General features: G+C 39.7%; 1 protein-coding gene across 3 annotated transcripts in view; it reads left to right on the forward strand.

The window, feature by feature from the left end:
* The first annotated feature begins 13,745 nt into the window (after positions 1–13,745).
* The window catches only part of THOC2 (THO complex subunit 2), a 53,653-nt gene continuing 43,433 nt past the window's right edge, over positions 13,746–23,965 (forward strand). For all 3 annotated transcript variants that reach the window (XM_082770769.1, XM_082770770.1, XM_082770771.1), the window contains exons 1-4: positions 13,746–13,887; positions 19,645–19,703; positions 21,859–21,950; positions 22,971–23,022. In XM_082770769.1, coding sequence (XP_082626895.1) covers positions 13,826–13,887; positions 19,645–19,703; positions 21,859–21,950; positions 22,971–23,022 — 265 coding nt within the window. In that variant the 5' untranslated portion in view covers positions 13,746–13,825. The remainder of the gene's footprint in view (positions 13,888–19,644; positions 19,704–21,858; positions 21,951–22,970; positions 23,023–23,965) is intronic.

Here is a 23,965-nt window from a genome sequence, read left to right on the forward strand (position 1 = left end):
CAGTGACCAACTTACAAGTTTTGATGTCTAAATCATGCGCTTTGATAACACAAAACCCCAAACTTCTAGCCTCAATACACAGAATAACTGGAAGATAAGAAAACATAGCAGAAAAGAAAAATAATGACAATAAGGACAGTAATGCTCATGAAACGTTTTACCTTCTACACAAGTGAGTTCTTTCTTTTCTGTTAAGGCTAACCAATTTAAAGTTCAGCTTAAAATAAAATTCAGAATCAGTCAATTGTACTGTAAACCAAAACTAACAATTCCCTTGGTGACATGACAACATTGAAGTAATTTTTTTACTTTGAAGTACTTTTCAGTGTAGATGGAATTTTACAATGATGGTACTTGAGCTACAGAAAGTAATTAAACTTTGAGAAGAAAATTGCAGGCTGTATCTTTGTTAACACAAACTGGATGTAGAGAGATAGTCTTATTTACTATATTCACCCTTTTCTTTAAAATGGAATGAACAAAATTGTTCTTGGAATAGGTTGAGTAGTCTGTATTTAAAAAAAAAAAAAAAAAAGGCAAAACCAAACAACAACAAAAAAGTAGTTTACTGATTTCAAGTACCTCACCTCTCCATGCTTTTTATTTGCTTTTTGTGGAAGGACCTGTAGCCTCTACACTATGGATCTTAACTGATCACAGAGCAATTCCATTTGTTTGAGTATCTGTGTTACTCCTGTATTTTATTTGCAGATAAATTGAGAAAAAAAGAAATCTTACAGATATGAAAAGAATTTTTACAGAATCATAGAATATACCTGGTTGGAAGTGACCCACAAGGATCATTGAGTCCAACTCCTGGGTCCCCACAGGCAAACTCAACAAATGGTAGACCCTATGTCTGACAGTGCTGTCCAAATGCTTCTTGAACTCCAGCAGGCTCGGGACTGTGACCACTGCCCTGGGGAGTCTGTCCCAGTGCCCGACCCTCCCCTGTCCTGGCTCCATGCCATTCCCTCGGGTCCTGTCACTGTCCCCAGAGAGCAGAGCTCAGTACCTGCCCCTCTATTCCCCTCGTAAGGAGGCTGCAGGCCACCATAAGGCTGCACCTCAGTAATGAATAAGTGATAAATAACAGATGCCTGAAAGCTATGTTTTTCATCTGAATTTCATCCAATGTTCTTGCTGCCCTTGGAAGAGGAGACACAGTTGTTTGATGGGAATATGAAAGTCTTACACTTTTGTTGGTTGGTCCACAGAAAATGAAATCTGCTTCTCTCTTCCAGAAGTGTGTAATGTCCATTCCTTTTATCCACAGCACTTCTTTATTTCCTTTCATCAGCAAATGATAAACATCATTCTCATTACCTTTTAATTAAGGTACTAGAAAAGTCCAAAGGACTCGAGGTAATCAGGGGTATCATCATACTAAAGCAGGAAAAATTGAAAAACATGATGAGCCTTTTCAATTTCAGGAATAAAGTCTTAAGCTGGACAAAATTTCTTGTAACTCCTAAACCCACTGCTGATCAGACAGTGCAATAAAATATCCTTCTAATTAAAATTAAAAGCATGAAATAAAGGTGGTGGTACTTAATTCGTTAATATATGCTCTATGGAAAAGCTAGCATTTAAGCAAGGAAAAACAAACAAACATGTTTTAATGTTTAGATATACTGCTAGCTGGAACTACTTTCAAGTTCACTTGCATCTGATGTCAACTCAGGAAGAAACACACAGTATTTACTTTCTTTCACAATTCACTGAGCAGGTGAGCAAAGATAAATGCCAAACAGAGAGGATAAAATAGTAAACATGCAACAACTGATTTATTTTAGTTCTGTTTGAACTGATTAATGCAAGCAATAATTATCTAGAGCTGGGACTTTGGACTTAGCAAGCAAGTGGCATATGGCCACACACATGGTTTTCTATTCATGATTCCTTCATGCTGTAATATTAGTGCTGGTTTACAGGTACTGTATAATTCAGTGCTACTATAACTAGAAAATTGCCACATTCAAGGCAGTACATACTATCCTGATGGAAGAAAAGAGGGAGAGAGGAGTGAAGAGGAATGCTACAGTTAATAAACATGTCTCTTTCAGTTAATCAGTCTGGTCATTCATTTTTTCCACATCCTATTGATGATGTCTTATAATTTTTGTATATGAGGGAAACTCAGAAACTCGAGATGACTGTCCAAATCTTAGCAGAGCAATTTTTTTTTTCTTTCTAGTCCTTAAATGCTTTATATTTCCACACGGCTGACACGGGCTGACACGAGCAAGTCCAGGAGGTTCATGAAGCACCTAGATGATAACTTCTTGGTGCAGGTGCTAACGGAGCCAACTAGGAAAGGAGCCCTCCTAGACCTGTTGCTAGAAAACAGAGAGGGTCTGGTGGGAGATGTGGTGATTGGTGGCCGCCTCGGTCATAGCGACCATGAAGTGGTTGAGTTCAAAATTTACGGTGACAGAAGGAAAAGTGCCACCAAAACCTCATCCCTAGATATGGGGAAAGTGGACTTCAGGCTGCTCAGGGAACTAGTCAGCAAGGTCCCCTGGGAAACTGCTCTTGAAGGCCTCGATGTCCACCAGTGCTGGTCATTCTTTAAGCGATGCCTCCTAGAAGCACAAGATCAGGCAACTCCTAAATATCACAAGTCAGGCAGGCAGGGCAGGAGGCCGGCGTGGCTGACCAGGAACATTCTAATGGAGATTAGGCGGAAACAGAGAGTGTTTCGCTACTGGAAGGAGGGCCAGGTGTCATGGAAAGAATACAGGGATGCTGTTCGTGTTTGTAGGGAGAAAATTCGTGTGGCCAAAGCACACCTAGAGTTGAAGCTGGCTGTGTCTGTGAGAGAAAATAAAAAGGTTTTTTTTAGATATGTGAATGGAAAAAGGAGAACTAAAGAATACATAGGGCCGCTCCTTGATAGGGAAGGTCTCCTCACAGACAATGACGTAGGCAAAGCAGAGATGCTTAACGCCTTCTTTGCCTCTGTCTTCAATGCCAATGATGGGCTTCGGGACCCAGGGTGCCCTGAGCTGGAGGACCGGGACGGTGGGGATGACAAACTCCCAGCTGACCCTGAACGTGTGCGGGATTTGCTACTCCACCTGGATCCCTACAAGTCCATGGGTCCGGATGGGATTCATCCCCGGGTGCTGAAAGAGCTGGCAGACGTCATCGTGGAACCTCTCTCAATTATTTTTCAACGATCCTGGGAATTTGGAGAGGTCCCGGTAGACTGGGAGCTGGCAAATGTTGTGCCGATTTTCAAGAAGGGTCAGAAAGAAGACCCTAGCAATTACAGGCCTGTCAGTCTCACGTCAGTGCCTGGTAAAATCATGGAGAAGATGGTTCTCGAACTTACTGAGGTGCACCTGGGGGACAAAGCAGTCATTGGTCCCAGCCAGCATGGGTTTGTGAAGGGTAGGTCCTGCCTAACTAACCTGATTTCCTTTTATGATAAGATCACCCGTATGGTGGACCAAGGGAAACCAGCTGATGTGATTTTTTTGGACTTCAGCAAGGCTTTTGACACGGTTTCCCATAGGATCCTACTGGACAAAATGTCCCCCATACAGCTAAATAAAAACATCATACGGTGGGTGAGCAATTGGCTAACGGGCAGGGCCCAAAGGGTTATGGTAAATGGGGCTGTGTCAGGCTGGCGGGCGGTCACCAGTGGGGTCCCTCAAGGCTCCATTTTAGGGCGGTTACTTTTCAATATTTTTATAAACGATCTGGATGTAGGAATATAAGGTATTTTGAGCAAGTTTGCTGATGACACCAAACTTGGAGGAGTTGTGGACTCGAATGAGGGTGGAAAGGCCTTGCAGAGGGATCTGGATAGGTTGGAGAGCTGGGCGATCACCAACCGCATGAAGTTCAATAAGAGCAAGTGCCGGGTCCTGCACCTGGGACGGGGAAACCCTGGCTGCATGTACAGACTGGGCGATGAGACGCTGGAGAGCAGCCTAGAAGAGAGGGATCTGGGGGTCGTGGTAGACAACAAGTTGAATATGAGCCAGCAATGTGCCCTGGCAGCCAGGAGGGCCAACCGTGTCCTGGGATGCATCAAGCACGGCATCGCTAGTAGGTCAAGGGAGGTGATTGTCCCGCTCTACTCTGCGCTGGTGCGGCCTCACCTTGAGTACTGTGTGCAGTTCTGGGCACCACAGTATAAAAAGGACATGAAACTGTTGGAGAGTGTCCAGAGGAGGGCTACGAAGATGGTGAAAGGCCTTGAGGGGAAGACGTATGAAGAACGGCTGAGATCACTGGACCTGTTCAGCCTGGAGAAGAGGAGGCTGAGGGGAGACCTCATCACAGTCTACAACTTCCTCGTAAGGGGGTGTCGAGAGGCAGGAGACCTTTTCTCCATTAACACCAGTGACAGGACCCGCAGGAACGGGGTTAAGCTGAGGCAGGGGAAATTTAGGCTGGACGTCAGGAGGGGGTTCTTCACAGAGAGGGTGGTTGCACACTGGAACAGGCTCCCCAGGGAAGTGGTCACTGCACCGAGCCTGTCTGAATTTAAGAAGAGATTGGACTGTGCACTTAGTCACATGGTCTGAACTTTTGGGTAGACCTGTGCGGTGTCAAGAGTTGGACTTGATGATCCTTAAGGGTCCCTTCCAACTCAGGATATTCTATGATTCTATGATTCTATATTGCTGCTTAAGTAGGTAGCTAAAAATATATTATTCACATATCAAAGGCAGTGGTATTTAATAAGTATATGCTGCCTTTGGACTCTGGTCAGAATCAAAGCAGCAGAGGGAAAAAGCAGTGGAGCAGAACAGAGAAGCAATAGAGACTCCTTTCCAGTGTAGGACTGAGAAAAAGGAGTCAGGACCAACAGTTTCAGAAATAGCTTCTTTGCCTAACAGTCTGCAAACACCAAGTTTAGAAATTCAGGTTTTCTCTTACATGATTATCATTAGGCACAGACACACTTCCATTTTAACATACCTGATGTCTGGGGTACACAACCCAAATGAGTGTGTGAACCATGTTGATAAGAGTTTGACTTACCAAATTTAGGGTTGACCTTCAAACCTTCACGTTCTCTCAATGCACTAATACCCTTAGCTCTCACAGTAAACTTGCATGAGGTAACTACAGTGTTCAGACTTTTACCTAATCATGTATTCCAGGGTGTAAGTGCCTGTGAACTTCAGCAACAGCCACACCAATGAGCTCTTGCAAGCTGCAGTTGCTGCCCACCCAGTGGCAAGCAGAGCCTGTTGTTCACAGCCTTTGGACCCCCATGCTTCCTGCAGCATGCAGCCAACCATCCCCAGATGCTCCAGTCATCTGGAGTCTTCTCTGGACACATCCCAGATGAGGGACAGGAGCACAAGCTGTAAGCACTGCTGCCCCAGAGCTGCTCAGACCAGCACGGTCACTGCCATGCCAGAAACCTCACGTATGGGATTGCAGGCTAATTATGTGCTGAAGTTAGCAAACAGGTATTGTCAGTAAACGAAAGTGTGTTAAATCAAATGCAATGTTCTGTGGGATGTATCTTACCTAAAAAGTGCAATGATGCAGGGCCATCCCAAATAATACCCTGCTATTAGACAACCCAGCAAGTAATGAGGAGCTGCAAGGTCAGGAATAGCAGTTTTGCAAGTTTACGCTGCCTTTCTGCAGCAGTGGAGCCAGGTAATGCTGCAAGACCCTCAACTGCCTTACTTGATGCTGTCACTGCTCAGCTTACAAAACTTGCAAAATGCCAAGGTTTTCCATATATCCATACTCCCAATACTAATATCTGAGATTCTATTAATAGACTTTGATACAGCCATTGCTAGGCAGATGTATGTGCTAGAAGACAGAATGTATCTTAAAGCATTTACAGTTCTTCCATTGTGCCTTCTTTCCTCAAAGCAGGCAGGCAGGCATCTATTCTCTCAATTGTTCCAGCATAGGCTGTGAGCACAGCCCACCAGAACAGCTCATCTCCGTCCTTCAAAGAAACCACAGCAGTTACTGCCTTGCAGATCTCCATTTTGCCACTAACATTTTACCATTTGGTGAGACTGTGATTAAAGGGACAGTTCTCTTTTTCCTGTATTTGTAGATTCCTCAGCTGTTCAAAGCTGATGCTGAAACAGCTGATTAGAAAAAGAACAACACTCCAAAAAGCAACATTCTTCAAAGCAGAGTTACATGTATTCACTCTGATCAGAAAGAAACACATTTTGAGGTAGAGTGAAGTATATTGTCAAGTAAATAACTGTTCTAATGCCTACCAAACACAGTCTCAATCACAGGTTGGATGATTAATTGCTCTAGGGATTGCTCACAGCATCGTTTTTAATAAACTAAACCACTTTCTCACAGGCATTGTGTAGAACAGAGCTTAAGTAGTATTTCTACCCTCCATTCTCCTTCAGCAGGTGCATGAACAAAAAAGTTAAGTGGAACAAAACCATTCCAAAACCTGGACCAGAACGCTTCCAGGCTGACAGGGTTTGGATATCGAACCTAAATCTATAGCTGGCTGATACTGAGTTTAGCTATGAAAAAAAACAGAAGTTACAACATCTATTTGGCAGTCACTTATGTGAGAATGTTTCTCTTTTCAATCGCCTAGCTGAATAGAAACAGACAGTACTAGATAATGTTTAGGACTCTTGTCTAAACAGCATTTACCAAATGGAAATCATCTGGAAAATGTGGAAACATGCCTTCTCTGTACCCTTGTTCTTCTGTGTGAGAAATTAGGATATGTTCCCAGAAAAAGAACAGGAACGATCATTGAACTATGACTAATAAATACATAAATAATAGTAAAAAAAAAAAAACAGAAAACACATATATTTCAGGAATTTAGAGTAATTAATTCTTACATGTACATGATACAAAAGCCAAGCATTAAAGGCAATTTCATTCCAGTCACTCTTAAATGGCTGTGCAAGAAAAGTAAAACATTCAGCTGTTTACCCCTTAGAGCAGATAATAAAGTTGTGCCTTGTCACACAGATTCATGCAGTAGGTTCATACAGAAGAAACAAGCTGCTCAGACATTTTCTTTCTTATGCTTTTGTACATTTTACAGCTCTCCTAATTGGCATCTGTAGTATTTATTTAGAAAACCAAGAACATACACATTTTTATAAGATTAAATTAACACTATTTTTATCCTATGTATAATACACTACATAATACACTGCACAATACACTACACCTTTGAAAACCTTATGGTTGTAGTTAAGCTAAATAATAACCTACTGCTATCCAGCTGTTACCATAGTGCCCAACTGAGGCATTTTCTTTAATGAAATTGGGACAAAACATTCTGATTGTTTCTTTATTCAGGCACGAGGCGCAGTAGGTGACTTAAGACTGCAGCTTGACGTACCATGGCTTTGCGGTCGTAATTATTTTTCTTCCTTCCTTCCTTCCTTCCTTCCTTCCTTCCTTCCTTCCTTCCTTCCTTCCTTCCTTCCTTCCTTCCTTCCTTCTTTCTTTCTTCTTTCTTTCTTTCTTTCTTTCTTTCTTTCTTTCTTTCTTTCTTTCTTTCTTTCTTTCTTTCTTTCTTTCTTTCTTTCTTTCTTTCTTTCTTTCTTTCTTTCTTTTTCTTCCTTTCTTCCTTTCTTCCTTTCTTCCTTTCTTCCTTTCTTCCTTTCTTCCTTTCTTCCTTTCTTCCTTTTAATTTTACTTTATTTGAATATTTAGAAAGGTAAATGCCAACTTCTAAAAATAACAGAAGGAAACAAAATGGCAAAGGAAAACTCTGTGAATATACCTATTCTGATTGAGATGGAAATCTCTCTGTAATTTTTGGAAACGAGAGAAACATCCTAGCTTTTAAAAGGGTCTCTGACTCATTTATAGGAATTGTAGGATGCTCATGACACTTTTTCAAGCACACAAAAGCCTCATGAAGGGGTGAAGAATAAACTTTAAAAGAAGTTGTGTAGGACTGCAATATAGATATTACTCTTCAGCCCAGGAATTTGTCATACTTCAGCTAATAACAGGTATTACTAACAAAGACGAGCACCATATAAGCAAGGATAAGGCAAAATTAAGTATGACTTTATAGCCCATGATTGAGGACTATTCTTTGTTGATAATATATTAATCTGAAGAGGAAAATGTGCATGGTTATTTTTAAAACCACAGAATCACAGAATGGTTGGGGTTGGAAGGGACTTCTGGAGATCATCTGCTCCAACTCTCTTTCTGAGCAAGGTCACCCAGAGCACGTTGCACAGGATTGCATCTGAGTTTGTGCCCATTGCCTCTTGTCCTGTTGCTGAACACCACTGAGAAGAGTCTGGCCCCATCCTATTGACACCCTCCCTTCAGGTATTTATACAGATTGATCAGATCCCTTCTTAGTCTTCTCTTCTCCAGACTAAACAGGCCCAGCTCTTAGCCTCTCCTTGTATGACAGATGCTCCAGTCCCCTAATCATCCCAGTATTCCTAAATATTTTGCTTTGCCTCCATTAACTCATCATAATGTATGAATGATTATGTTTTAGGGGTTATATGTCATGCATCTTTGATAAGTAGAACATATTTTATGTAAATTCTATCACAAGGAGCTTTCTTTAGTACTTCAGAAATACTGTGGAACCAGGCCAGTCTCAGAGAGGTACTGCAAAGGGACAGGAGGGAACAGACACAAGTTGCAGCAAGGGATATTCCAATTTGACTGAAGGAAAAAACTCCTTGATGCTCAAACACTGGGATGGGGTCCCAGAAGAGCTGTGAAATCACCTCCTTGGAATAATTAAAAACTGTCACATAAGGCTTTGAGCACCCTGCTTGAACTTTTAGGCCTAACTTAGAGCGGGGCCTTGGAGCAGATTGCCATCAAACGTCCCTTCTGAATGAATGATTCTGTGACTATAAAAACTGTAAAAATGTAAATGGCTAATATAAATGTATACATATTTATATATAATAGATACTAGAAAATCTGCAATAGCTAACTTGTTCACAAGAGAATTTCTAAAGTATAACTAAAATATATTTTAGCCAACTGCGAAACAGCTTAGATCTTTTTTTGTTTGATTTTTTTCCTCATATCTATTTTAAACTGGAAAAAAAAAAAAAACACAATAGCTTTGGTAAAGTTAATGGAAGTAATGGAAAGCAGATTGAGTCTAGAACAAATATATCTCTAGACCACAAGTGTACTTTTATATACGCTTTTCACTCCTTGATGATGTAGGTATAAATCTCTTTACATATATATATATCTATTTAAACATATAACTATATGTAAGTTATATCTATATAGATATATAGATATATTACCTGGTGGATGAGGGAAAGGCTGTTGGTATAGTCTGCCTAGACTTCATGAAGGCCTTTGATATGATCTCACACTGTATTCTGGAGAAGCTGGCAGCCCATGGCTTGGACATGTACACTTTTTGCTGGGTTAACAACTGGCTGGACAGCTGGGCCCAGAGAGTGGTGGTGAATGGAGTGAAATCCAGCTGGCGACTGGTCACCAGGGGCTAGTGTTGGGGCCCATCCTCTTTAATATCTTTATTGATGACTTGGATGAGGGAATTGAGTGCACCCTCAGTAAGTTTAGAGATGACACCAAGTTGTGGGGAACTGTCAATCTGCTGGAGGGTAGCAAGGCCCTGCAGAGGGACCTGTACGGGATGGGTCGATGAGCAGAGGCCAGTGGGATGAGGTTCAACATGGCTCAGTGCCGGGTCCTGCAACTTGGCCACAACAACCCCACGCAGCGCTACAGGCTTGGGGAAGAGTGGCTCAAAAGCTGTGCAGAGGAAAAGGACCTGGGGGTGCTTGTTGATGCTTGCCTGAACACGAAGAGGCAGCCTGAACATGAGCCCAGGTGGCACACTGGACAACAGCATCCTGGCTTGTATCAGGCATACTGTATCCAATAGGACCAGTTTGTCGCTCTGTACCTTGCTGTGGTGAGGCCACACCTCAAGTACTGTGTTCAGTTTTGGGACCCTCACTACAAGAAACACATTGAGTTTCTGGATGGAGTGTGTCCTGAGAAGGGCTATGAAGCTGGTGAAGGGCATGGAACACAAGTCCTATGAGGACCAGCTGAGGGAACTGGGGTTGTTTAGTCTGGAGAAGAGGAGGCCCAGGGGAGACTTTATTCTCTCTTCAACTACCTAAAAGGAAGCTGTGGGGAGCTGGGGGTCGGTCTCTTTTTGCAGATAACTAGTGATAGGACTACAAGGAATGGCCACAAGTTGCACTAGGGAAGATTTAGGTTGCAAATTAGGAGACATTTCTTCTCAGAAAGAGTAGCCAGGCATTGGAATGGGTTGCCTAGGGAGGTAGTAGAGTTACCATCCCTTGGGGTGTTTAAGGAAAAGTTGGACATGGTGCTTTAGAGACATGATTTAGTGGGTAATATTTGTGGTAGGGGGATGGTTGAACCAGATGATCTTAGAAGTCTTTCCCAACCTGAATGATCCTATGATTCTATATGAAACAAGAAAAATATAGTGCTTCATCTGATGATACTTTCTGAGAAAAGACTTCATTTTATGTGGATTTATAAGAAAACTTTACATAATACATAAACCTATGCTCAGCTAGTATTCTTAATTATTTTTATTTAAAGAATGAAAAAAAAAGACATTTGGAACTGAGGATTGCAATGCTTTGAAAATTGTTAATAATTTTGAGATACGTATTAATATATTTACAGAAGAAAAACAAAATCTCAGGACCTGACTTTGCAATTCTTTACATAAAAGGAAAATTTCACTTATGTCTAGTCCTCAAGTTTCAGCAGATAAAATCACTCACCAGCATAAATGTTCACAAATGGGGTTTATAAATGGATTATAAATATATTACAAACTATTTACCACTGAAGAGAATTCCAGTACAGAAGCACCTACAGATAATGCATTTCATTTACTGTGAATGTTGCACCATTCATCACAACTTAATTACCCCACTTATGGCAAATGAAATGTATAGAAAACATAGCAAATATAGTGATGCTGACATGGTACATTTTTTTTAATATAATTGGCTGTACTTTAATCCCAGGCTTAATTATTTAATTATTTAAGCATTTAATAAGCTACTTAAGTAACAGCCCAAACTTTACAATAATGAAATGCTCTTTTAATGAGTCACCATTGAATGGCTGATCTACAATACTCTTATGGTTTTGTTGTTGTTGTTGTTTGTTTGTTTGTTTGTTTTTTAATTCTTTTCAGTGACATTCACATTTCGGTGACATTCACAAATCTTTTTATAGTTCCAACCGCACTTTAATATCTTTTAAAATTGGCTTTAATGTCACTAACGGTTGTGATCACTAGCTAAACTGTAAATGTTATATAATACTACTCATTTATTAGGGCTAGATGGCATTGTACTACTCTTACAGACCTAGTCCATGAGCCATTTGCTACAAAAGTCCACAGATCTTGAATCACTGTAAAAATTGGCACTGCACTGAAGTCTCTGCATGAAGTAAACATGCATATATATATATTTATATATAGATTGTTAAAAAATAAGTTCATAGCGCTGGCTGAGAGGGAAGATGGCATTTTTAGAGAAATTCTCTTCTATTCATCACTATCTGTCAAGGGATCTAAGGTAGAGGTCAACAGATCTAAGCATTTGCAGAAGCAAAAGTCATTATTTTGTATGACTATGCAATACCGAACATTTGTCTCTTCTCTACAACTGAATAATTTGTATGCTTTAAAGCCATATTCAGTTATGCAAGCCTATATTTCAGTTTCCAATTATTTGTCTGTTAGGTTGTTCCCTTGTCAAATTGCAAAATCCAAGTAAAAGAGAAGTTGGAGTTTCGAAATCTATAGGTGTGACACTGCTGCTGTGATATTTGCATTAGTATTGGAAGACAAAAACTTGTTAATATGAAACACTGTTATAATGAAAATAAGCGTAAGGCCGCTATACTGACCTGATATGGCTTTTCTTATAACCCATAACCAATGATCTTGATAATGAAGTGATCAGCTTCTAACAAGAAATATATCAGCAAGCATGAGTATGCACTTTCCATAGATTTTATAGCTATTACTTATTACTAGTATAAGCTCAGTTAGATTTTCAAATCGTTTCTGTCACATATATTTCTACATTGTGTGTAATAACTACATTTATCTTCAACCCATTCTGTGATGAATATCCTTTACAAAAGTAGTTTGGTTTCCTTGAATAAACTTGGGATGTAATCTTTTTGCTCCTGCAATGACTAGATGTCTTTAGTCTTCTGTTATTTTCTCAATAGTCTCCTTTCATCCTCATCATGAAGGCAAAATTCAACTTGTTCACATTCAGTCCTTGCACAGTTTTGGGAAGACATAATGTGCTGCCCGTCCAAATTAAGTATTTCTTAACTTATATATCCTTGTTAGCAACTGAAAGAAATTAAGAAAAGCTTGGGGAGACTTGCAGGGATGTAAAACATCTAAGATGGGCATGCGTATTAGGGATCATCTATGTAGTTGTTTGCTGTACATTTAATAAATATCATAATTTATTAAAATATTTTATCCCCAATCTTGTCAAGGGGTAATGAAAAATATTTTAATTTTCAAAATAGTGCCCAAACAGGAACTGAAAAGCTAATTTGGTCATTTATTGGTAAAAAAGCTGTGTCAACAGATGAAGACTATCTGCATTTTATTTTGAAAGACAGAACCTCTACATCTTGCAACATGGTTTACAAAGGATGGTTCATCATTTTGGACAAGGGTCCCTGCATTTTGAGTAACTAGGGTTATAATTTTTTGCAGTTCCAAGTAATTAGGAAAACTGAATGCATGCACACACACACGTACTCTTTTGTTCAGTGCTCTCCAAATATGTAGAACTCGAATGACAAGTAAAATACCCTGAAAGACTCGTTGAGGGTGACTTAAGCTTCAGGTGCATTGCATTCTGAAAATTGTATCATCATCTTTGTTTCTGTTATATTCTTTCCTTTAAATTCCAGTTTTGTGTGTTGGCCCTCAGTTGGTCGGCCATTTTAACTTTGTCTGTTTTGCTTGTGTGACAGTGGCTCACAGATCTGTACAAAGCTATGTGGTACTTGCACAGCACCTCGCTTTGGGTCACTGTCAATTAGACGAGTAAATTGCTTATGTGGAAAGCCACATCTGAAAAACGTTTAATCTATTTGTTGGAATAAAAGACACGAGCAGATTGTTTGCGTGTGCTTGTTAACTCGCACCCTTAAACTGAGTCTCTTCTCTGTGACTCCAGGTGAAGAGTTATCCCCAGCGCTGTGATGATTTTGGGGAACAGCAGTTCAAAACAACGGTTTTGGGGAACAGTGGCACAAAGGAGTCCTTCATACCCTTTCCAGAACATGCTTTACTTTCTGAAGACAATTGAATGTATTACTGCCATCAGTGAATCTGGAATCTGAACTGAGAGCCTACGATATAGGACACAGCCCACAAATTACGTTTCGCGTGCATTTAACACTTCTAACAAGCCATCTCCGCACGATCCCTTAGCTCCGTCTCTAGAAGTCCATGGCCTACATTAATTTCCACAGAATTACCGAGGGGCCCGCCCCTATCCGTCCTGAGCCACCCTTAGGGCCGGGGGCCGCTGAGCAGTGCCCACAGCCGCGGACTGGAGGAGGCGGCTTGAGAGGCCTGCAACCTGCGGGAGAAGCGCTTGGGGACGAGGCCACACCCGCAGGGGGGAGAGGCCGCCCGTTTAGGGCGCGGCCTCGCAACCGCGCATGCGTCATGGCTACGAATGCGCCGTCTCTCAGGGCACAGCTCGAGTGGCTCCCGTCGTGCCCCGCGGCTCGCCGCGTCCCCTCTGACCCGCGGGCGCTGCTCCTCCATCCGGGCTCTCGGCGGCACACGGGGAAGATGGCGGCCGCGCTCCCCGCCGAGTGGATAAAGAACTGGGAGAAAGCGGGCAAGAATGAGTTGTGAGTGCGGGGCCGCGGGCCTGGGGGGGCAGGGGGGAGAAAAGAGGGGGGCCTGGGCCTGAGTGCGGCTGCGGGGGGCGCTGTGGACTTCCCGGGGCCGGAGGGCCCAGCCGCTGTCCCCCTGGGCCCGGCTCCGCCGCTCGCTGCCGGGCCTCGCCGAAGCTCGCCCCCGCCGGCTGGGCCTGGCCCGCCCGTTGCCCGAGCGCCCTCTTCCTGCGCTGGGCCGGGTTAGCGGGTGCCAGCTCCTACCCTCCCCTTCACCCGGGAGCCTTGTCACCGCCACGGCCTTTCAGGCCCGGGCCTCGGCCCCCGTTCCATTTTACTGCCCGTTGGCAGGTGGCGGGCGCTGCGTTCTGCGGCTCGCTCTAGGTGGGGTCAGTTGGCCGGCCCCAGTTATCCTGCGAGGTAACGCCTGGATGCCGGAGGGTCTGGCTGCGGCTTCCCAGAGCGATCTGGGTGTGCTAGGGGCTTCCTTTTCAGGGCTTTCCCTCGGTTTGTCTTAAGCAATCGCTATTCGGCAGGTTTGCTAGCCATGTTGCCTGCTGTGTTCCAGGGTCGGGGGGTTGTTCACCACTTCATCAATTTCTTGTTATTACGTTACCTTGGACGAGAGTGTCCTATTTACCAACCGCATAGCTGTAAATGCTTTTTTTTTTTTTTTATTTTTAAAATTTTTCCATTTGGTTTTGCTCTTTGTTGTAACTAAAAAAACATCAAGTTTCAAACATAGGCATTTGGAGGATCACTATATGAGATACGCTTTTGGATATTCACTACTTATGTTATTTTCTCTTGTTCATCTATTTTAGAAGGTTGTACAGCTAGGGTAATGATCTTCCCTATGCGTGAAGAAAGAGGTAGCGTTGTAGGGAATAAACAACACAGAGGCTCTCTGCACAAAACTCTGTTTTCCTCAGACCCTCCATTCTGTAGTGAAGGGATGCCCCTCTGTAGCCATTGTTGTGTTTGAATTGTGCTAGAACAGTTACTGTGTTGTCATGTCACTTTAATGTGTTTTGATATGAATGATGCAAGGTGAGCAGAAGTCTGTTCAATAGCTGGATTTCTGACAACAATAACTTATGTGTTCAGGAGCCCCCAGAGGATGCTGAAGTTCATTTTGATACCCTTTCAATCTCTCTCATAAAACTCTTGGGTTTTATGGCAATAGCTGAATGATATTTAGGCAACGAGTAGAGCCTTTTTATTGAATTTGAGTGAATGAACAACAAAGAATGAAGTATATAAATGGATACATCTCTTAAAAATGCACAAGTGGCTATAATAAAACAGACCCTGGTTTTGTATGGTGTTATTTTGTGAAATCCACTTGCTAGTCTCCTTCTATAATGGTTAAGTCATTTTTTGCCCTATGTATTTCAAATATGATGATGATTTTTGTAGCTTCGTTGTTATGGATATGGAGACTGAATGAAGATTGCACGAGGACAGAAATTTTATAGTTGATTTGGTAATGATGGTTGCACTGTTCGAATTGAATTCTTGGAACTTCAACAGTGGAAGGAACTTTAGGCCATGCTAACGCCTCCCATTTCCCCTCCAGTGGTACTCTGTACAGATGAACAGGGAGAAAACGATAACCTGCTGTGGGCCAATAAAATAGACTAGATTCCTGTATTTGTGGCATTTATTCCAAAATATTTATTCCAGATACTGCTTAAATGCAGTTCCAGACGTGGTTTTATCAGTAGTTGGCAGAAGAAGCCATCCATTTTAAAGGAAATGTGATTGCTTGGATAAGGGCTATCAATTTTTACAGTGTTAGTTTTATAAATGTGGAATATGCATGAAAGTATTTTCTGGAAGCAAAACAATGTATCTGTAGCCAATATCTTAGACAACTTTTTACTAAACTAAGTTTTCCTGAGAGTGCTTCTTAGTGTTTAACTTTATCTTTCTTTTTCCAAAGCTTTTAATCTCCCGTTTTACTGGAGGAATATAAAACTGTGATCTTTCTAAAATGAACCATTTAATAAGGCAGCATTCTGGAGGCGAAGTAGTAGTGACCATTTACTTTGTAGGAATTGTTCTAATACTTTTTTTCAAAGCTGTACATGCTTCCAATTTAATTAACCCAGCTACCAATGTGTAATAATATCTAATACAGATACATGAATGCAGATCATGTGCTAGGTTCAAGCATTCTTTGTTACCAAAATGAAAAATTGGTCAGGATGTGGTCACCTTGTATCTTTTTTTCAGGCCCTTCTCTGTCTAAATACACTTTATTAAATTATCTGTATTTGTTTTGCTATTGCAAAAGAGAGATGGAGTTGACATCTGTGTGATTGCTTTATTATTCTCATCAGTCTAGACTTCTTCTAGACCTATTTCTGTACCCATCTACTGTCCTTTTGTATTTAAATCACATCACTTTCTCTAGTGGCTTCCACAATAAGGTGTTCATCTATGACTGTAGGCCATTGATAATGCACATGCAATCATGCAATGGCAAACACTTACTGTTACAGGGATATATTTTCTTTTTTTTTTGTGATGGATCAAATGCATTGAGGACCCTTCAAAGGGGAAGTCCAGCCAAGCACACCACTGAGCTTGCAATTTCTGCACTATTTTAAATTGCAAGATTAACTGGAGAAGCTCAACATTCTGCGAATGTGAAATTTGGAGACCTCTTTGAGGCACTCCCGGTGTGTTACTTTGCTTGCATGAGGAATGTCATACCATGAGGAGCAATTAAAGGGCTGAGAGTCAGGAACACAGACCTTGGTTGTAGTTGTGCCATTCTGACTGCAAAATGCAATTGATAGTGCACAACAAAAGAACTACCCACATCAGTTAAGTTATGCATATACTTCCATATTTGCAGGCACATGCGCTTCATGATAATTACTGCTGTAGACCATGCGTGGGAGTGTAACTGAGTATATAGGACGTTGCGTGTGAGTTGGGAGGCTTAAGTTGGGTTTCTGGCTCTGCTATGCCATCTTGTTCTATAGGTGATTGACACAGCTTCACGGTTCCTGTTTAAACAAATCTACCCAATCTTAGTCCAAAACAAATTTGCTTTTGAGACTGATTTTTCAGAAGTGATTCTGTTTTTTTTTTTTTAATGTTTAGTTTCTAGGTTATCCTGTTATCTATTGTATTTCAAATTTATTACATAATTTTATATTCAAAAGGGATTTAGGTTGTGGTAGAATGGAGAAGTTCTGTGTCCTAAACATGTAGAAATGAGCTCCAAGGTTAGAATAATAGAATTTTCAAGGGAGCTTTTAATGTTTGGGATATTGAACTGAAAACAAACCGACAATTTTCCATTTTCTGGGCATTGTTTAGGAGGAAAAATACTGTAGTGCCCTTTTTTTTTTTTTTGCTTGAGTTTGTTACCCATACTAATATTGATGGGTTTTATTCTACTAAGAAGACAAATGTTCTGATTTTTAACTTAGGTAGTTGGTTAAGACTAGATTTAATGGTTTGATGGTGCTGGATGGGAGGGCTTCGGCCTGGTCTTCATACCTCACTGCATCATTGACTTTGGTGTTTATCTGACCTCTTGGTGAGCTGATTCAGCTTGCAAAGTGGCAGATGACTTGTATCTTAACTAGCTTTCCACTGGGTTTGTCAGTTGAGTTAACTGATTTAGCTGAAATGAGAGCTAGAACTGTGTGACCAAGGACAGAAAGGAAAGGATGAAGGAGCTGCAAACGTGTGCTCTTGTTTCTCCCCAGCGAGCTATGAAAGAGCTGCACTGCCTGCCAGCACCTTCAGGGAAGGTCATCCACCTGTAGAGATTGTCTACCTGTATGGGAGAATATAAGCACAAATATTAATTTATATCCAAATATGAATACCAGTGCATTCTTTTCTACCACCAAAGTTCCCATGTAGACCTAAGGAAATTTATTATCTCCATCTCCCAAATTTTTAAGTTACTTTTTCAAATGTAATTAAAAATGGAAAGCAGGTTGCTTTACAGGCTGATCTTTAGTGTGACTTTTTACATTGATCAAACAGGTCCTATGTTACTATGAAGTTTATATGCTAGTATTTTGGTATTGCTGGAAATGGGATTGGAAGAGGGTTACAATTTGTATTTTGTATTAACATGTACTTCAGTGAAATCTTCAGTCCAAGCAGTCAGGGCTATTGCTACTGCAACCTATGTGATGGTATCATTTTAAGTCATAGGGGTCATGATGTGCATCTCGGTAGATAATTTTGTAGAATCAGTTGTTTTACATTCCCGTTATTTGCATACAGAGCTTAGAAATGAGAGCAGGGTAACTTCATGGAGGAGTAGTCATTAAGATGTAGAAAAATCTGACTTAAATTAATACTCCCAAGAACAGCAGGGAAAATCCATCCACACTTGAAAAGTAAGTGCATTTACAATTCATGAAGAACAAAATAAACATACAGTCCTCTATTTTGCTGTGTCTGTTCAGGTTATTTCAAAACATGTTGCATTTTGTTCAATAGCATTAAGAACATCTTAGCCATACCCTCACTTTTGCTGAGCTTGCATGTTTCTGCTGATTACATTATACCTATACGTAAAACTGCACATTTTCCAGTTGTTTTTAAAAGGTGCATTTACCTTGTAGTTGCTAAGTTCTGTCCTTTGATTCCTGGAACAGCTGTTTACTCCTGCTAGAGAGGTAATAATCTGTACAGGATGCAAATAGAATGAGTGATGGATTGCTACAGAATCCTTTTACAATTTATTTTTCCATGATAAGCCTCTATAATAATTGTACATACCTGCTTTATTAGATAATGTTGTTTAAAAAAAATTGCTCACACAGGAAACTGTAGACTTACATAGCATCTTACGTAGGAACACTAGCTCGGATACTGTCTTCCGTTTTTGCATATGAAAGACTTACGATGAAAAATGTGAAGCTTGATTGAAAACTTGCAAATATGAAGGAAATTCTTAGGATTTCCCTTAGTGTCTGTAATTTGGTAGGCAAACAGCTACCTCTTTTGAATGCTGTTGCTTTTTAAATGTGAAATTGTTTCTGAAGCCTCATCCTGTAGTGAAAATGTAATGGGAGAGAGAAAATCCTCACCAGCTTGGGTTGTGCGTCTGTTTCTATGCCTTCTGTGTAGTGAAGCCTACTGCTATAGAAGCATTTATTTTATAATGCAATGGACTATTATTTTATTGCAGTCTGTGTGGTGCTTAGTGTAATTTTTACATGGCTGATATTTTTGAGGGAGACCTTGATGGTAGCCAAGAAGTCATCACAACAGGTCTTTGCAGCCTATCGTGGCTTCTCTTGGTGATGAGAATTTGCACTTACAGGTAATGTTCTGTCTCATCAGTGCAAAGACTGCATTTGGAAGACATGCAGGTGGTTTAACAATTTTGCAGGTCAGAGATTGGAAGTGACGGCAAGTCATAGAAATAGATGAACACTTCCTCACTGTCTAACAGTAGGTTAGTGCTAGCACTTCTGTGGCTCCTTAGGTTTACTAATACCACCTAGCTTTCTGACTTTTCTATGTGTAAGCACATGTAATGTTAGGAAGCATGTTTTCTTGAAGTATAAAGGCCCTATTCCATATCTGATATATTGGAAGTCTTGTATTTCTTTGCTGTGTAACTCCTCTGAATAAATGTTTATGAAAACTAAAATGTAGTCAGGTATTTAAACTGCCGGAGTTAAAATTATTTTAGCCAGAATAGCAAGAGCCCTGAAACATATGCTGGTTATTCAATGCTAATATCCTAATATCTATATTTTTTGTATTCTTTTACTGCAGTTTGCAACTGTGTCGCACTCTCAGTGAAAACAAAAGCCATGATAATGTCGGTTTCAGAGGTAAGCTGAGTGAGTTTGTTTGTTTTTTCTTCAAGTTAAATGAAAAGAAAGCCTGGAAACAGTTGATTATGATAGCCATGTATGTATCTGCTTCGAATGTTCGTATACATTGGCAATTAATGCATACTAAAGGAAAATCCACACCTAGATTTGTCTTCAAATGTCCAAGTGATCTCTCATCAGGACAGTAGTAACCAGTGTTAAGGTCAGCTAGTATTTGGTTTAAGTTGTAGAAAATACAATTCCATTTTGCAAACTCAATATACCACTAGATTTTGTTCTAAAAGCAAATTATGTAAGTACTGATACCTGCAAGTACGATTGAGGACTGCAGAAAGTAATTTTTACAATACCTGTGTTATAGACACTATCCCCTTTGTTAATGAAAAGCACTATTGTCCTCAAATTTTAAATTCTCACTTCAGGAAGTCTTTTTGAAGTTTTAAAGAAAAACTACATTTTGATTTGCTCTGCAGATTGTATTGGGAGAAAAGCTTCCATATTGCTAAGACAGCAAATGTTGCTGTACTGTTTAGGTGGTGATTTGAGTTCTTGCTAAAATAGTCATAGATGATAGTAATAGTGGAGAAGATAATTTATATTGAAATGTTTTGGTTTACAAGTAACAGTAAGAAAGAAAAATTTGTTTAGCAAAGCAAACTGGCTATTCCCAAAGCTTTCTAAGAATGTTCACCAGATGTTCATTATTCTAGACCAAGGTTGGCAATTCCTACGTTTTTTTCTCTTTCTTGCACTTGCTGTCAGAATCTAAGATCCAGTGGGAATGGCTAGATACACACAGTAGCTGTTTTGAAGAAATTAATAAGACAGTAGAAAGGGTTGAAATCCTTCTGGTGATGGGCAGAAAAACAAACAAAAGAATCAACTGAAAATATTTGTAGTTTGGAGTGAAGTACAGAGTTGCTGACTGCTGAGAACTTGAGTCCACATAACTAGGATCCTGTTGAGAAGAGTACACTGACACTTGCACTTCTGCCTTTTAGTTCCAGAAAGACATCTGTTTAAGTCCAGTATACCACAGGCCTGTGAGGCCAGGTCAGGGTTGGCAGTGTACCTGCATAACAAATTCTCCCCACTATGCGAAGCCACTTGCAGAGAGACAACTAAGGCCGTGATTATGGCTGCTTTGGATTCATTGTAAATCTTTGAATTTGGTACTGCCCTAAGCTGTGCTGTTGAATTGGCCTTCAAAGTGGTAAGGGTGTTTTATGTAGAACTGATGCAGGAACCAATCCTACTATATTCAGGTCTTGTGCAACTACTGTTCTTTGCCAAAAGCATTGTTATAAGTACAAGTAACATGTCTCTATTTATTATCATCTGTATATAGTAAAATGACAATAGTCTGCAGGCCCCAAGTTATTAATTAGTTGGTTTAAATTATTATGATAATTTAAAATACTAATGACTTCAACTATTATGACCATTGAAAATACTATCTGTTGAGGAAAATGTGGTATAATTGTAAATTGAAAACATGGGATTTTAATTTTTTCATACATTAAGAAGTAGATCAACATTGCTGTTTGTTAAAGAATAATCCTTTGTAAGTTTACCATAGCTGTTTTTGCAAACACCATATTTAACTTTGCAAGATTTTTCTCAAATACACCTGTGTTTAGTATTTCAGTGTAATATAAGGTTTTGTAAAACACTGTTCTTTGGTTGTGAGGGATTTCCATAAGTGGTAGTAGTAATAAATCCTGGTTAGACATTTTTTCCCAGTTAAATTGTATTTTCTGCTAGAGAAATGGCTTTTGAAAGTATATCTGTTATAAGATGATGAAGAAAAAATTCTGTACTGAAATATATAATATTCACGTGAATTGTAAGTTGTCTGTTAAACCAACTGCAAAGACTCAAGTTGTTATGCTCAGGACTGTAGTTTTCCATCCCATTTTACTGTTTTCGTAAGCTCTCAGGAAAGTAGATCATATCTTACTGCCTGATTATGCGAAGTCTTACACATTGATGCTCAGATTTAATCTGTCAGCATCAATAAAATAATCCCTATCTTCAAGTCCTCTTTACCTGTCAAGTGTCTGAAGACTACAGCATTCTTGTACACATGGTTTTGAAAGTTAAACCAAGGATTACCTACTGCATTCTTTAATCATCTGCTTTGTTTCAACAGATATCCAACAGGTTTTGTATGAGCTTGCATATCATGTTATCAGAGGAAACCTAAAGCATGATCAAGCCTCTAATGTTCTTGGTGATGTTATAGTAAGTTTATATTTGTTTTAATTGTAGACTTAATAAATATTTAGTTAAAAGGTCAGAATGAAAATCAAGCAGGATGGTATTTGAGAAACTTGTTTTTTACATCTAAAAAGTTGTCCTTGTCAAGTCCTTTTTCTTCATTTCTGGGTGCTTGAAGTGTCTGTAGGCTGTCAGGGTTTCTGTTTATTCCCTCCTTTTGTGGCGAGGAGTAGTTCTGTTCATTTTAGCATAAATGAATGAATTTTTTAAGGGCATATGAAGACTGAAGTTTTTCATAAATGCTAAAAATAGAATTAACTTGCTTATGCAGCATGGCAGTGATGCCACCTACTGGTTTTTGTAATTTATATTTTTTACCATTTTACTATTGAGATGTTCAAGTCCCATGACCATGGTTAAAATAATGCTCCTATTCAATGCTGTTGTTTTTTATTATTGATGTATATTATATGTAACATATTGGGGTGCAGATATTTATATAGTGTAAATATACTTTTCAATGTAATTTTTTAAGTTCCTTTCATACATACAGAATTCTAATCCTTTCATCTTCTGCATTTGTCATATTTATTGTAGAAGGATACTGGAAATTACAGGAAGGAATAACAGCTTTTCTAGAGGAGCTTTAGTGTTGTCATTTTTTTCTTAAAAGCTGATTCTAATTTATCTGCATCTTGCTGTGAAATTTTTGAGGGTTTTTGCTTAATATAGAGGCTTTGACAAGGGCAAATATACCTAAGAACTTGTTCTCCCAATTAGTTATTCCTGGATGAGTGCAGACCTGTGATAAGGGTTAACTAACTATCCATTTATAATTTTAAGAAAAAAGCCTGTTACTGGTTTGATGCCAGGTTTAATGCTATAAATCAATTACCCTTCCATATTAAGCAGAAAGGTATTCAACAGTAGGATGCCTCCTCTAGAGTCACTGTTTTCTTTTATGTAACAGAACTATTTATTTTTTTTTAAGTGTAGTTACTGGAATTACTGTATTTATTATGTATGTTCTTTTTTCCTTGTTAGGAGCTTCGGGAAGACATGCCTTCCATCTTAGCTGATGTATTCTGCATATTAGGTGAGTTGTGTTCCCTTCCTTTTCAGCATTGTGATAGATTTGGAAAAATACATGCTTTGTGAATTTAATTGCTCACTTCTTCAGGAAAACTCATTAAATCTGTAAAGCATTACTTCTCTTTACAAAATGTTTGTTGGTTGTTTCTCGGTGTATCTGTATCAAAGTTCTTAGTGTCTTTTCTGCTTTGTTCTGATACAGTTCCTATATGTTCACCTACTAAAGGCAGTGGAAATTGATCAGACAAGAAAAGTTGAAGTAGATAGTTTAGAAGAATGTTGGATGCTAGCTAATGGAGTCAGTGATTTAATGTAGTTATCATTCTTTTAAATTGGTGCATAATCTTCTGTTCTCAGAATGCATTCGGTAAATATTTCTATCTGCATTGTCATCGTTAGAGAAATGGAGCTTGTACTAGCTGTCCAGAAACCTAAAGGCAGCTGGAATTGCTTGCCAAGTTATTATCTGCAAACGGAGCAGGCTTTAAAGATGTATGCCTCTTGTTCTGGTAATAACTTCCAGATTTTTGTGTTGTATAATGTTGATCCAAAGCTGTTTCTGGCGCGTTTTTAGAATTTTAATCCCAAATACTTTTTCAGATCATACTTTTAATTTCTTGTTCTATGTCCTTTTGTTCTTTTCAGCACGTATCAGTGAATTTTGCTGTCAGTCTCTTCATCACAGGCACTAGTTTGAAGGTGTCTAGGGTTCTCTGGGCTGTCACAGACTATCAAATTTGTATGTGCAGGCTCAGTTCTGTAATACTGAACTGATACATTTTTGACTACTTTATTCACAATGTTTCACTCTGTGTTTGTATCTTTTTTTTCTTTGTAATAATTTTTATGGTGTGATATTGTACTGATATCCTTTGCTGGGTTATAATGGGATAGAGCTGGGTTAGAAAACTGAATGGGTTGCTCCTTGAACTTAAACTGTTTGAATA

This window comes from Aythya marila (genome assembly GCF_965140915.1).
Source record: "Aythya marila genome assembly, chromosome: 13".
NCBI classification, from domain to species: Eukaryota; Metazoa; Chordata; class Aves; order Anseriformes; family Anatidae; genus Aythya; species Aythya marila.